The sequence below is a fragment of the Mus caroli genome, chromosome 10 (genome assembly GCF_900094665.2).
Source record: "Mus caroli chromosome 10, CAROLI_EIJ_v1.1, whole genome shotgun sequence".
NCBI lineage: Eukaryota > Metazoa > Chordata > Mammalia > Rodentia > Muridae > Mus > Mus caroli.
In genome coordinates, this window is record NC_034579.1 from 113,927,656 (window position 1) to 113,943,948 (window position 16,293).

Here is a 16,293-nt window from a genome sequence, read left to right on the forward strand (position 1 = left end):
GTGTGTGTGTGTGTGTGTGTGTGTGTGTGTGTCTGTGTGTGTCTGTGTGTGTGTGTGTCTGTGTGTGTGTGTGTCTGTGTGTGTGGTCTATCTATCTGTCTCTGTCTCAATCTCTCTGCCACTCTCCTCTCTATCGACAGGGTCTCAAGTAGCTTGGGCCGGCCTTGAATGAATTCATTATATACTGAGTATGGTCTTGAACTCAACCTGATGCTCATGCCTCTGCCTTCCAAGTAGTCAAGCTGCAGAAATACACTACCACACCTGGTCTGTGCAGCACTGGGAACTGAACTTTGTGAAGGTCAGGTGAGCATTCTGCTGCCTGAGCAACATCTCTGGCCTGGTAGTCCTTATGTAAGCCCTTCCCCTGGGATATAAACTGACCTGGTGACCATGGATATGGGAAAACAACAGCCACCACAGGGGACGTTTGGCTATACATCTGTCATCTCCTCGGCCTTACTCTTAGGGACCTCAGTCACCTGTCTGAGATGGGGGACCTTACATGGCAAGGAACTGAAAGGCCTTCAGCCAACCACCGAACACCGGAGACCCCTCATTTCAACAGCGTGTGAGGAAGTCCTTGCCAACAACCACATAAACACGCCACTGGACGAACACTCCTGCCATTTGGGCCTTCAAATAAGATCACAACGGCCACCATCATGAATGCCAAGGTGGTGTGCGCCTGAGCTGGCTCAGCCATGTCCAAATGTCTGACGAAAAGAAACTATGAAGTAATATACGAGAGAGAGAGAGAGAGAGAGAATTGACATAATGCTTGCTTTTAAAGTGTCTCATGGAAGTGAAAACGTTCATGGTTGGCAACTACGGCAGTCTGTCACCTCACATGGCTTTAACTTGGGGAAAATCCTATCACGGGTAATTACAAACGATCACAAGGGGCAAGGCAAGAAAGAGTCATAGGCAGGGAAGAGTCATAGCCCAACGTCAGCATTCCCGTTGCCCTGTTCTGAACCTGACACTCACCTTCAGCGCGTCCCCCTCGTTGCCCTCCATCACTTCCAGAATGAGGGCAGCCAGGATGTTGAAGCCTTGGCAGTACCCGACGTTCTTGTTCCACCGGGCGTAAGCCAATAGCACCCGCTTTAGTACCACCCTGTCTTGCTCCGCCTCCTGGCCACAGTAGGAACTACAGCCCGTGCGATGCAGATCCTAAGAAGGGAGGGGAACGGTTCTTAAATACCTCCTGCTGTGGTTGGAACAAGTCCTGGCCTTCAAGGAGCAAAGAGCTTGGCTCTACACACTTCCCACCATGATGACTCCCCCGCCTCAGACGTAAAGCAACGGGTCAACAGACCTTCCTGACCAGTGAGCCAAATATCTTGTGAGTTGACTGTCTCAGGTATTCTCCACTGCCTGGTCACGTGATTGAAAGCTGACTAGCAAACCTAACATTCCCTCGGGGGAAAAATACCTAATTTTTTTTTTTCTTCATTTCACCTTTACCTCTATGAGCATAGATATTCAGTTTTTTTTTTTTGCTTTTAATTTATAAGCAACATATACACATGAGCCAAAACGCTCTGAAATTTTTTGTTTTCCTACTGTTTTCGACTATGCAGTCTGAGAAAAAAATCGCAAGAGTGAGTTTAGTCAGTCAAATGTTCCTCAGAGTGCTTCCTGAGCAACACAAAAAGTTACTCAGTTAAAAAAAAAAAACTCCATTATAATTTCATGTAAATTGAGAGCCTTTTTAAAGATGTATATTAGTCATATATATATGTATACATTTGTTTCAACATATGAGAGGTGCTAAGATTAATCCTTTGAACAAAATATGGTATAAGATTTAACTGCTAAAGCTCTAATACTGAAGACTAAAATTAAAACAGCAAAATTATCAAGTATTACACAGAGAAACCATCCTTTGCCAATTAGTCTATACATTTCTACAGTGTGGGTAATAACACCTGCTGCTCGGTAATAACATGGAGCTAATATCTATAACTGAATTACTAAGACGAAGCTATGGTTTTCAGGGGAGACAATTTCACTGATTAGCACTCGCTTCACTGAAAAAGATCCTTTCAGTAGCATGATTATAAACTGTGTGTTGCCTAAGCTGTGTGATCACGGTGGGAACCTCCTCTGAGCCCAGCACACTCAGGAGAGGCAGGGGGATTTCTGTGAGTCCAAGGCCAGTCTGGTGTACATAGTGAGTTCCAAGCCAAACAAATCTACACAGTGAGACTCCGTCTCAAAAAAAAAAAATCACAAAACAGGGCTGGAGGGATGGGTGGGTGGACAAGAGTACTGGATGCTCTTCCAAAAGCCATGGGTTCAAATCCCAGCATCCAGATGGCAGCTCATAACTGACTGTAGCGCAAGCTCCAAAGGATCCGTTGCCCTCACCTGGCTTCTCTAGGTACCAGAAATGTCACAGACACACATGCTAACGAGACACCATACACATTAAATAACATAACCTGTTTAAAGTGCACGCACAGCCTTAATTCATAAGTTAAACAGAAAGGGAATATTTCAAGTATGGAATTTTGTCTCTATGAAACCTATGCTGAAATTCCAAATAAAACATTGAAATGCGGACAATGCAAAGCACGCAACGTGCCGTGCAGAGATTTTTTTAAATGTTCATTTGAAACAAACCAACTTAAAGCAGAAAGTAGCTCATTTTAGTTTGTTCTTCCCCCCCTTTTTTTTTTTAATGGATTTAAATGTGCCAGCACATTAACCATCTTGTGGTGGCCAAAATGTAGATGAGACAGCCTTCCTTTTCAAATCCCAGCTTAGCATTCCACTGTGGAACACTCACAAAGTCAAAGCCCACGTGCCTTGCCTTATGGACAAGGATTATTCTGGTACCACAAGAAACCAACATCCTTGGCTCTTAGCACCAAGCTCTTATCAACTGCCGCAATGCAGGTGTGCAATCAGAGCTGCCCCCATAGCGGACTAGAACTCTAAGCACAGATCCATCAGCCAACCCACCTACTATAAATTAACAGTGAGACTAGCAAAAACTCTAATAAGAGCCAAATGTTGCTAATATGAAATATATTCACCTTTGAATCTCTCAGTCCGATGACTTCCATGTAAAAGTACAATTGGTATCCCTGACCCATACCAGAGAAAATAAAAAGGAATTCCTCCTATCATGTGACCAAATTAAATAAATTGGATATGTATGGGAGCTCGGTCATGTTCTCCTCTTACTAGCAACATTTAAATTTATGAAGACAGGATGCGGTCAAGTTCTCCATACAAAAGCTACCAATTGATGGAGTGAGGTCGTAAGGAGATGCTCAGACTCCGCGCAGAGGTCATGTGATCCTCCGCATAGGGAATGCTTGGCTCTTAGCGTCCTTCCTCCTGCATTAGAATGGGAAGCCGAGCTCAGCAGCATTACCTTGACGATCTGAATTCCCATGGAGTCGTCATCCGGGTTGCTTCTCTCGTTGAAAGTGAAGCGCATGGTTTTGTCCCAGTCGATGGCTATACTGTGCAGATAATGATCCGCCAAGGTCAACCAAACCTAAAGGGTTGCACAAGTAGAGAAGACTGGAGAAGCAGAATCGCCACTTTCATTAGTAAGCTCGGACTGCATCCGGGAAGAGCTAGCTGGGAACTGTTTGGAGGCGGGGCTAGCTCGGGCATACAAGTCTAGTTTACTGGAGTAAAGTGAACCCTCTGGGGCTTTTTGTTCTTTCTTGCAATAAACATTTGTTGAGTTCTACTATATGCCAAATAACAATCTGATCATTAGAGAAGAAAATAACCAGGTTTTATTTTTCTTTTATTTCAGGTAATTCAATAGTCTGTATAATTCTATGACCTCGTTTTGCTTAATTGTAAATCATTCTCTGCTTGGACAACAGCTGCTTGGCCACACACGAACCGTTTTTTCCCATGAAGACCTCTGCCTTAAACCTCCCCCTACACACCCCCTCCATACACACAATCCTGACAGGTAAATACCCAGAGTCGCTGAGTATTTTAACTCCCTTACCTGACCAATAAAATCTAATTCTGAACAATGAATTTCATAATTCCGTGTTAATATTCACTTGAGAAACACTCAGTGTTCAAATTCCAACGTTATGATTAGGTTTATAAATTAATAACTTTAGAGTTCTTTTTAAGTTTCAGTACTTGGACATAATTTGGCAGGAACAGCATTGATTAATATCCCTAAGCAGACTTCCAAGCATCAGAGTCCTGCCCAAATGCCCACCAGATAACTTTTTGTTAGAGATGAATGGGGCATCCCAACAGATTCATATTCACTCTCTCTCTCTCTCTCTTTCTCTCTCTCTCTCTCTCTCTCACACACACACACACACACACACACACATATTCCGGTTATACACACAGACTTACAGACTTAGACATACACACACCTGTTCCTCCCACCTACACCAATGAGAGCTCTACCTTTCCAGACACTTGAGCCAAAATCTTGACATCCCATTTATATCTTATATTCATCCGACCCTTCATCTCAGCTCAGGCTTCAAAACGCAAAAGGCCAGTTACCACCACCCCGGCCTGTTTCTTGCCTGAATTATGATAGTCTACGTGTCTCCTGGCTGTACCCTCACATCTCAGAGGCTCACCAGCAGATGGAGTAACCCATCTGACGAGCCTGCTCTGAACTTCCCAGTATTTCCTCTCTCACACTGACACAGAAGAGCCCTTCTGCTTCTACAGCCTGGGAGGGACCCAGCCACTCACGCTGCAGCTAGACGCCCCGCCCCCTGCTTCCCACTACCTCTAGGCACCTCCCACCTTCGGCTCCTACTTGCCTAAGAACATGGTCCAGGTGCTCCCACCCCAGGCTGCTTCATAAGTGACCGTCTTCCTTTAGGGCCCTATTCAACGTCCATATAAAACTCCGCCTCCTGACCCCTTATTCTCCCACACTCTCTGCTTTACGTCTGTTAGCCCCAGCACTTATCGCTGGGTGGCACACTATATTTGATTCACCGTAAGTTCAACAAGGACAAAATATTCCACCCTTATTCCACCCGCTGTGGTTTCCACAGCTGCATCCCTCGCACCCAGAACGTAGAACGTTACCTGGCACGAATGATAAATACCCAGGGCATGATTAGGGACGCATACACTTTTAGACTTCCCAGACACATCAATGGACAGAGCTGTGGTCCTTGAGTATTCCAGCCCTGTGAGAAAACACTTACCTTTCTCCTCCATTCCTTTGGTATCCCCGTTGACAGTCTGGCCACAGCCTTGAGCGCATCATACCACTAAGACCAGAGAGAAATATTAGGAAAGGAAAAAGATGGACCAGAAGCAACATTTTTCAGGCTTTCTCCATCTTGGCATCTGCACTGTCTAGTTTTATGTCAACTTAACACAGGCTAGATAGAGTCACTGGAGAGGAGGGAGCCTCAATTGAGAAAATGCCCCCCCCACGCGCCCCATAAAAATCTCAGTAGAGTCAAGCCTGCAGGGTATTCTCTTAATTAGTGATCAATGGGGAAGGACCCAGCCCATTGTGGGTGGGGCCATCCCTGGGCTGATGGTTCTGGCTTCTCTAAGAAAGCAAGCCAGTAAGCAGCACCCTTCTGCATCAGCCTCTGCATCAGCTCCTGCCTCCACGTTCCTGCCCTGCTTGAGTTCCCGCCCTGACTTCCTTCAGTGATGAACAGTGCTATGGAAGTGTAAGCTGAATAAACCTTTCTTCCCAGCATGCTTTGGTTATGATGTTACCACAGCACCAGTAACCCCAGCTAAAACAGCATCCATAGAATGTGAGAAAGTTAACACAGCACCCCAGGACACTGACAGCTCTAGTGTATTAAAATACATGTGAATATTAAGACTTAAAAGCCAAAAAAAAGTTACCTGCTGAAAACCATTTTGACCCAAAGAAGGCTCAAGTGTGAACTTCAATTTTGTATCAACTCCTAGAAGAAAATTAGGTCATTGTTACTTAGGGAAATTGTAACAAAGTTCATAAATAAATTCAACACTCAGTTCTACTGAACTATGGTAAAAAATGGTTTTTTAACTAAATTTAGAAAAAAATCATTAACATTAAAACACACAGAACATTAAAATAGAAAAGTGACCTAAGAGAATAAAAAGGAGTTACAAACATTGGGTGGAGGCCCCCACAGATGCCCAGAGTAAGGCAAAAACGAAACAATGATTGACTGACACACAGGCTGGAGACACAAAACAATGACTGACTGACGCACAGGCTGGAGACAAAACAATGATTGACTGACACACAGGCTGGAGACACAAAACAATGACTGACTGACGCACAGGCTGGAGACAAAACAATGATTGACTGACACACAGGCTGGAGACACAAAACAATGACTGACTGACGCACAGGCTGGAGACAAAACAATGATTGACTGACACACAGGCTGGAGACACAGACCTGCATTCACTTTAGGTCCTACACTGAAGCTGCTTAGCCTGCCTGGACCTCAGTTCCTACATCTCTGAGGTAAGGACAACAAGCCCCACCTCAGAGGACTGTTTCAGGGACTGGCTGCAGATATCATCACCTGGGCAATTAACAATTACAAAACGCAAAAGGGAGTTCTCTACTTACAGTTTGTTTTTCTGCAACACCTGCATTGACTAAGACACTTAAGGGGAAACATCAAGGGCTAGAACTGAGGCCCGGCAGTAGATCAACCTTTGAATATGTGTGAAGCCTTAGATTCACTGGAACACCAAACGCTATAAAATACCTTCATGAGGCTGTGGATGCAGCAAGGAGGCAGCGCTAGGGCCTGGTGCATACAAGGTGAGTTGGAGTCTCAGCAGAAGAGGCTACATCCGTCTATCTATTCTTCCTGTTTGCTTTGACTTGGCAACGCTGAGGATCAAACCTTTAGCCCAGCACATGCCAGGCAAGTGCTCCATCCCTGAGCTACACCCACCCATGCCTCTTCCTGCTTATTAAAGCCACTCCATTTGATGACTTCCAAGTATTTTAACTCTGTCTCAATACACCTCTCCATTGATGATAAAAGTACATTAAATTCTAGACTTCAACCTAAAGATAGGACTGTATTCTAATGCTAAGTGATCTACTGCTTTAATTTTCTTTGATTTAATCCCAAGTCTATGCAACACAAGTGGGAAAGTACATAAAAATAATATTTATTTTTACTCCTGTTGAGCCGGTGTTCACAATCTGCAATAGAATTATGTGTTGTTTTTGTTGTTGAAGAGAGACTCTATAACAATTCTTATTTCTGTTTAAATTCTTTAAAAATATATAATTAAATGTGAAAACATGACATATCCTTTTTACACAGTGTCAAAATCATTTGATAGCACTGCTTGGTTTTTGAAGACAGGGTCCCATTATTTTACCCTTAATGGCTTGAAAGTCTCTGTGGACATCTACCTGGTCTTCACTTCCTGTATCTTCTAAGTACTGGCATTACACGCACCCATCATCATACCCAGCTTTAAGCTGTGTGTGTGTGTGTGTGTGTGTGTGCACATGCGTGCGCTCATGCGAATGTGTCCACATATGTGTATGTGCATATGTGCAAGTAAGCATGCATTTGGGGGCATCTTCCTCAATTGCTCTTCACTTTGTATTTTTGGACATAGTCTCTCACTGTGGAGCTCATGGTGCTAGGTTAATCAATGAACTCTGGAGATGTGATCAATCCTACACACACGCACGCACGCACACACACACACCCTTGGAGTGCTGCGGCTACCAGCATGCACTGTGCAGCTTTTACAAAGGTTCTCAGGATGCAAACTCAGGTGCTAGGCTTGCAGAGCAAGCACTTTGCCTTTAAGCCATCTCTCTCCCAAGCCCCCTTAGCCAACTTAGAAAAGCCTTATTCCTTACAAGTTCAAGGACCAAGAAATGCCAAGCCTTCTCAATAATAAAATCAGAAAAATCAAACGATGACATCATTGCCTCGGTATTTAAAAACCTCTCAACTTCCGCCCTTTCGATATTGACATGGATAGGAACACTTGGAGATTAGTGTCCCTGATGTATGTATAGGAGCATACGTGTGTTCCTGTATGTTTAGGAACAGTCTTCAGGACTTAAAAATAATAATAAAGTGGCCTTTTAAAAGACATGCATATGGAGTCGAGAAGCGGGGAAGACATGTCTGCATTTCCCAAGCCCTTGACTATACGCAGAGAGGTGGCAGGGACGCTGCTATTGTTGTTCTTGCTCTTGATGGTGATGTGGAGCCCCGTACAAGTGTTTTGGATACATGTATTGACACCTAGATGTCCTGTGGCAAGAACCCAGGACATCTGAGAATACCCCTGTCATTTCGAAGCTTTAAAGTCAAAGCCGTGCTATGATTGGATAGATGATTTTCTTCTCCAGGAAAATGTAAATGACCCACTGATTCTCATCTCTGGAAATTAGTTTTAATGAATTCCTCCCAGTCTCTGTAATGGGATCGAGTCAGCCTCCAGTGCCAACCAATGAAATGGACTTTGTAGAGAGTGCTGTCCAGGCCTGGAGTGCTGAATGTAAGAGCTTATAATTATGACTCTTGCTTTATCACAACAAAGACCAGGAAACTCGGCCCTATGGTGACTTTGTCACTGCCCAAAAACCACTGGACTCCCAGTATGCTTGACCAAATAGGCTCCTTTGACTTTGAGGGGCCACCTGCTGGGCTTAAACCAATTGCTTTCCTGTGCTGTAAAGCAACTGGGTCTACTCAGTCAAAACCACAACTATTTTTCTCATAGTCAAAAATGAGTCAGGTTTGAAGTGGAATTGATCATTCGCTGCCCTCACGCAGAGGCTTGAATCGGGTCATTTTCACGCTCTTTTCTTCCAAGTGAAACAAGAGGAGAGGAGGTTTATATTTCATCTGATAATCACAGCTGTTCCGGATTCAGAAAGACAAAACACTATTTAACGTGGGAAGGAGATTTAAAAGGGGTGGAGGGGGGGAGGTAAAGGTAAAAGAAGACGGCGAATAAATACTAGTCTTAGCAATTAGACACTTCGGTGGGAAGAAAAACAAAGAAACCACGAGGTTCAGAGAGGCAGCAACGCATTCCACCCTTTAAGACCCAGTGCCTGGCTGTAGAATCTTCAGGCTGGGTGGGAGCAGGTCCCAGAAGGCATGGGGGGCGGGGGGTGCTGGAGAGACCACATACTGACTGGGGACAGTAGGGGGCCACTCAAGGGAAAGGTGAGTGCTCCGCGGGCAAAGAGAGCTGCGTTCTCTGCGGCTACCCCTTTGCCAGAACCCCCAGCGCCCAAGCGCCGGTGCCAGAGCCAGGCTCTTAAATCCCAGAGCAACGATGCCAGGTGACGGAGCTGGTGCGGAGCCTGGAGAAGCAGGGATGTGTAAATACAAGCTGATGGTAAGAAGGGCTTGTGCTCACCAGGCTAGGCTGGCTCCTGGACCTTACCTTACCGAACCGAGCTCGTGCCCCCTCCCACCCCCAACACAAACACACCACGGGCACTCTCTCGGGAAAACACGCTCTGGATCGCCCACCCTTCGCAGCCGCTGCCCTTCCCTCAGACCTGTAGGGTCAAGGCTGCGCTTCAGCCAATCCACACACCTCTCCGGAGGTCTGGCTTCCAGCGAACCTGGAGCACAATAGGTGACGCGGCCTGGGCTGACGGGGGCAGCCTCCCTCAGCCCCCACCATGCACGGAGGCTAAGCACATAGGCCGCGGGGTGGCTTCTTCAGGGCGGCGGGTTCTCTGTGCCCGGGTGGCCGATGAACGCACCCAGGCCGGGGTCTGCTCCCATCCCTCCCAGGCCAGCGGTGCTCCGCAGACACCTGCACCCCAGCGCCCATCCGCAGCCCGCGCCTCACCCGGCTCCAAGGTGCAGAGCAACCGGGGCGCGGTCCGCGAGATGCAGCTGCGCTTCTTGAGCACATTGCTCAGGATGGTGCCCACGCCACCGCCGCCCTGGCGCTTGAGGCATCGCCCGCCGCGACGCAGGGAGCCGGTCAGTTTGTCTTGCCGCATCCGACAGCGCCGTCCGCCGCCCGGCTGCTCACTGCTACTGCTGCTGCGGCTGCGGCGCCGGAATGACTCCTCACGCAGGGCTCAGCGAGCCCAAGCCGGCGAGGCTCCCTGGAGAGTCGCGAGCGCGCAGCCGGAGCTGCGGGAGTCAAGAGGATCAGAGAGAGCGGCTGAGCTCCGGGAGACCGGCTGGCATCTGCAGTGCGGAGCCCGAACGGCTGAGACCGGAGCGGGCTGGGGCGGGGAGGAGGGCGGGAGCGAGCGCGCCGGCACGCAAAGACGGAGGCGGCGCCTCGGCACCCAATCCCGGCATCAGCCTAAGCAGCAAGGCGGTCTGAGCCCCGGAGCCAGCTCCGTGGACAGAAACCAGAAACAAGGCAGAAGTGTCCTCATGTCTAAGCCTGGGAGAGATGGAGGGGCCGCAGGTGCAGGCAGCCAAGTGCCCACTTGGTTTGATCAGCCTGGGGAGGCAAGGCCTGTCCACTCCAGCACGAAGCAGACCTCGGGGCAGAGAAGCTGGCAGATGATGACCTCAACCTTCAGCCCAAATTGTGCTCACGTCTTTCCAGGCCGCTTAGAGAGGCAAAGAACCGTGTTTAATAACAATGACGACAACAATATAGTTCCTCTTGGGAAAACAGAATCATAAGAAATTGTTCCTGTTGAAGAAGCAGTTTTCAAAAGAAGTGTTTCTGGGGACGTGGTGAGGTCAGGTTCTTAAGAAGTTTCTGCCAGACGTGGGAAAAAAACAAAACAAAACAGAAGACTCTTAAAAGAGTGCAGTTTCTGAGTCAAGGCTTAGGGTGGTGGGTTGGAGAGACAGAAGAGCTACAACCTTGAAATTAAAGGGGCACACCCAGATGGATGAAGGTTGATGGCTACGTTCTGGCAAGTCCCATCCAGCTTGAGTCTATCCATCCGTGTAGATGCTCTACCTCCCATGGCGCTGCTGCTGGAGCTGCCTCAAGCTAGCAAGCCTGGGGAGACAGGCAGCCCAGGACGTGACCGGGCTGCCAACTTAAGGCTACCTGTGCAGCCTTCGCCCAGGTCTATACTTTTTATATTTCAGTCATGGGGCTCACTTAGGTTGCTCTGACTGGCCTTGAACTCGTGATCCGGTTGACATGACCTCCTGAGTAACTGGTATTATAGTACTATATCTCACCCCTGCCCGAAGGCCTAGCTTGGTTTATACATTTTTCTTCTGCTTATATTTCATGTAAAATATGGTAGCCAAGAATGGAGGTGTAAGAGGATCTCTCCCAAGCTGTCTTTAATCTTCAAAGCGCCCCCTTTCTCATTGCATTCGTTGAATCTCAGCTCTCAAATCTTCCAAAGCTCCAGAGAACAGCCAGGTCTGGCTTCATAATCATTGGCAAGCCGTCTGGACAGACTTCTTCAGGACCTACCTCCCTTACGCCTGTTCCACAATCTCTTTCCACTGCCTGGGACCACAGAAGGCCCTTCCAGACTCTTCAGCAAAGTTCCCTGGGAGTACTGGTCAGCTGGCTAACCTTCATAAGCACGTGGCCCTGATCTAAACATTTACGAATGGAAGGACGTTTCCTTGCCTTTGCCAATGAGACAAGTTGGAGATCGCTTCATCTGTCCTTCCTGTGGAAATTTCAAAGGTTTTCTGCAGCTCCTGCAAGACCCTGCTCCAGTTCCACCTGCGCTTTGCAGGTGTTGTGTGTTTTTCCTGCCCAGGTGGTACCAAGTCAACACTTACTTAGTTACGATACATTGTTTGTCCTAGGATCTGAACTGTGGAGACAGAGTACATTTCCCACCTGAATCCCTTCATCAGGAACAAGATAATGGCTCATAATTCTTTCTACAATGGTTTCTCCATAGCAAGTTCCAGGCCATCCGGGGCTACACAATGAAACCCTATCTAAAAATAAAATATGGAGAGAAAATTGTTTCTTAGCAACCCTTGGAGCTATAACTTGAGAGTTACCAAAATAGAATATAAAACTGATGTTAAGGTACTTAATTGTGACTGTCCCTTGAGAAGCTCGGACCACACTTGAGTGTGTCTTATTCTTTCCCTGAGCACCCCCCTACATCTCTCCCTCCATCTCTCCCTCCATCCCTCCCTCTCTCCCCAAGTATGCATGCTAAGCTTATCATTCACAAACTTACAGTCTCCTTTGACAAGCCCACTCTTGGTGTGTCATACATTCCTCCTGAACATCTATCCTCCCCTTAATCTTTCTGTTTAAAATCTATATTAAAATCTCTTTTAATAAACTGAAACTCTGCCTCGTCATCTCTCCACGCCTTTGGGGCTCCTGAACTTGTGCTTACCACTGTTGCTGTTAGAAAAGGAAAAATCTTTCTTAAAGTACAATGTTGCCTTCAGAAAGCAAGGGGGCAGGAGCATAGAAAGGTTTCTATTTGGTAATCTTAGGGAGGAGGAAAGCAAATATTTAAAACCATGGGGAAGGAGGCCAGGGAGAGTCTCTGTTTCAAAAAATAAGGTGGATGGGGTCTGAGGAAGAGCAGCACAGAAACTGTCTTCTGACCTCCATCTATACCTGCATACACACAAACACACACACACACATGTACATACACAGGTACACACATACACATGCATAGACATACACATGCATGCATGTACATGCACATGTACACAGACACATATACATATGTACACATACACACTTATATACATTCACACATATATATACATGTATATACACACATATAAATGTACAGACTACACATGTACACACACATGTACATTCGCACATGTACACACACACATGTATGTATGTATACACACGTACATATACATGTACATACACACATAACATAGAGGCTACACATATATGTGCATGCATGTACATACACATGTACACAGTACACACATGTGCATGCATACACTCATATACATACACATGTACACACATACATATACATACATTTAATCCCTGTACTTGAGAAGCAGAGGCACATGGGTCTCTGAATTCGAGGCCTACAGAGTGAGTTCCAGGAGAGCCAGGGCTACACAGCGAAACCCTCTCGAACAAAGCCAGAGTGTCCTCCAGATTTGCATCAGATCTCCTGGCCTTCTTCAACAAGCTCAGGCACGGAGCTCTATCCTTCACTGGCCTGGTGCTTTCACACTGTATGTATTCACTTTCCTTTAGCTTTCCTTAGCCATCCCAGCCTCTCTCAGGGATGTTAAGGACCACAGGAAGGCCTGATGTTTAGCACAATGTTCTAGAGAATTCTGAGGCTGAAGACGATGAACTGCGGGAGCAGAAAACTCCAGGACAAGTGTTCTTACCTTCCAGAACTCTCTCCTTTGCCAAGCCTAGGGCTCTGTGTCTTCTTTAACAAAGGATGCTATTCACACTGCATCTCACTGAGCCAGCAAGAGAGGCAGCCTCATGGGCCAAGAGGAGGAGCCTGTGGTGTGGGAAGGACAGCCCGAGGCTGTGTGACACACGCCATTCAGAGCACCCCACACCCTTTGCCTCAGACATCACGCTCATCAGGCAACCTCTGATTATCATTTGGCTCCAGAAATGGCTGCTGCCCAGAAGGGAATGTACTGAGCACAGCAAACCGCAGCCACAAGCCCAGAGTTCGGCTGATGCTGAGCAGGCTGAGGAGACCAAGGGTCTAAGCTATTACAGCTGAATTCCAACCCTGGATGAAGTAAGTGCCTGGCCAGGGGTATCAAAAAGATGTTTCTCCTAAGTTCTTCACAATGCTTTCCTCCCTCATAGTGGAGGAGGCTACTTTCCCAAACAAACATTCCATTTTGTTTCTTTCAGATTACCAGAGAAAACAGATTTAAAAAAAAAAAAAAAGGCTTCCATTCTAAAATGTTTCTACTATTATAACAATAACTAGCGGAGGAACTAAACAATGTTCTTTTGTTTACATTGGGGAGGACTGCCAGGACTGCCAGGACTGCCAACTTGGGTATCAAACAGATAATTAAGTTAGTGCTAAAATACAATACACTAAAAGTAGCCACAGCACAAGCCTGGCACTATATTTATTATGTGACTCATGGTTTATTTCATGTCTGGGATATTGTTTTCCAAAAGCAAAAGATGTCATCTGAAGTTAACTCAGAGATAACAAGGCAGTGTGGCCTTTGCCTGAGGCTACCAACAGCAGGGCCAGCCCATCATTAGTCTCTACTCAACTAATGACCCTCCCTCCCTACCAAATAATGTCAGTGAGTTCCCATTTGAGTAAATCACACCTTGGAACTATCTGAATTAGTTAAGATTTAAGCTGAATGTGTGGAAACGCTCAATGTAAAATGTATACGGGGTGAGTCTGGAGGTGAGGCAGGAGATCATAAGTTTGAGGCCAGCACGGACTACATCACAGGTGCTGGGCTAGCTTGGGCTACAAAGTGAAGCCCTGTCTCAAAATACTTTATAGATATAAGAAAGTGTCCCTCATATTGTTAAGGAAAGAGAACATTTTGAGGAACGTCCTACCAGCTGACTAGCGAATTAAGGACCATTTGCTCACAGGGCATTCGGTGAAATCTTCAGCCTATTTTCTGGGAACGAGCCTTCTTGAAAAGAAACTTTGCCTTGAATGGGAGACAAGCAAGAAGTCTGAAAGAAAAGCAAGCCCAGCACCAGAAATAAAAGCCGCGTCCCAAGGGCCTTTCCAAGAGAAATCGGGTCTGAGACGCTTTCTGATTTCCTGTTGCTATTTTCGCTTAACAGAAAAATCTCGAAATAAAAAAGGCCTACGTGCTTATCCTCAGGGAGAGCGCAGGACTGGTGCTGGCAATTACCAAGGAGAAGAGGCCCAGGAAGCCTGCTGCTTAGAGAAAGGAAAACCGCAGGGAGCCAGGCTGCAGTGGGAGCCTGGGGCTGGAGCTTAGCCCCTTGGGTTGCTGCGGCTGCACAGCTGCGAAGCTCCGGGCAGCCTCTGAGGGTCAGGGAGATCTCATTATATCCATATATCTCATTATATCCATATATCTCATTATATCCATCATACCTCACGTTGGGCAGCACATGAGAACGTGCATCTTGCCCTCACGGTTACTAAAAGAGAAGGGCAACCGCCAACATTAAAATAAAAAATAAAAAAATAAAATAAAATAAAATAAAATAAAATAATAAGCCACTTCTTTTCCCCTTCTCCCTACTGCCTGGTAAAAATCAACATTTCCACGTGTCTCCTGTTGTCTGCTATAGGCTGGCTTATCCTGAGAGGCAGGTTTGCCACCAGCACTAGTGAAAGGCAGTCGGCCTTTAGGAGATAGGTCCTCGGAGTGAGTCTTCCTGAGGTCGCTGGGCACATGCCCCTGAAAAGGAAGGGGGACGCTGCTCCTTTCTCTTCCCTGCCCTGTGGCTTGTGGTGAGGGGAGGCATTCTGCTCCACCTGCACTCCTGACTCACCGCAGGCTCAAAACACAGAGCCAACAAGATCATGGACCGGCGCCTCCAAGACTGTGAGCCAGGATAAACCTTTTCTCTTTATGTGTGAATCGCCTCACTTGTTTTGTTACAGCGATGGAGAGCTGACCAACGGAGTATGGGCAGCCACTTCTCTAGAAAACAAACATTCTCCTCCTACTACTTAAAAGTAGAGTCTAATAAGTAGTTCCTTCAACTCATTACCTAGGACAGAGCCGTGCCTGACAAACTCACGGTGATGAGCATTGCTTTCGTCCATCAAAGAGGCTTGGGGGCAGAGGAGCAGGAAGGAACTGAGGGGGAAGGAAAAAAAAAAAACCCACAATTTCCTGACACTGTCACATGACGCGCACGGAACATTTTACTTTCCTTTTATGTGACGGTTCTCATCTTAGTCATAAAAACACTTTCTCTATTTAAACACAGATGTCCTTTAACACAATGGGGTGTGGCTTTTATATTCTGTTAAATGCAGAGAAAAATTACGATCACACGCTGAATAAAGGAGCTCTGAGATTCCAAAAACAAGTCACTCCTCCCCGTTCTTCCACCTCTCCACAGTGCTATTTATGCTTCTCAGAAACATTCTCTTCAATAAGATTTAAAAAGAAAGGAAAAAAAAAAAGAAAACACCCCCAGGCATAAATTCTCCTTAAACTCACTCAAACATTCTGGAAGATGTATTTTAAGAAAAAGAAATCACTTAAATTTATAGATCAAAAGTTCAAAATTAAAAATATATCTAATATTATAATTTAATTCCTAGTGCAGAAATCATATTTGTTTAGTATTATACTGGGCGTGTACTTGAAGCCGCTACAGCTATTATTCTTCTGACCTAATACTTTTGGTGAAGCACTTTCTATCCTCAAAATGGTTTATATGGATTTGCTACTAGGGGTGCCTTTAACCCAA

General features: G+C 46.2%; 1 protein-coding gene across 3 annotated transcripts in view; it reads right to left on the reverse strand.

The window, feature by feature from the left end:
* Window positions 1-16,293, reverse strand: part of Tbc1d30 (TBC1 domain family member 30) — an 82,113-nt gene that overhangs the window by 36,788 nt on the left and 29,032 nt on the right. For 2 of the 3 annotated variants that reach the window (XM_029482889.1, XM_029482890.1), the window contains exons 3-6: window positions 5,851-5,912; window positions 5,184-5,249; window positions 3,392-3,517; window positions 991-1,176 (exon numbers count right to left, since the gene is read on the reverse strand). In XM_029482889.1, coding sequence (XP_029338749.1) covers window positions 991-1,176; window positions 3,392-3,517; window positions 5,184-5,249; window positions 5,851-5,912 — 440 coding nt within the window. Of the gene's footprint in view, window positions 1-990; window positions 1,177-3,391; window positions 3,518-5,183; window positions 5,250-5,850; window positions 5,913-9,810; window positions 10,548-16,293 lie in introns of those variants that run through there. The other variant, XM_021174293.1, reaches the window with a different exon arrangement.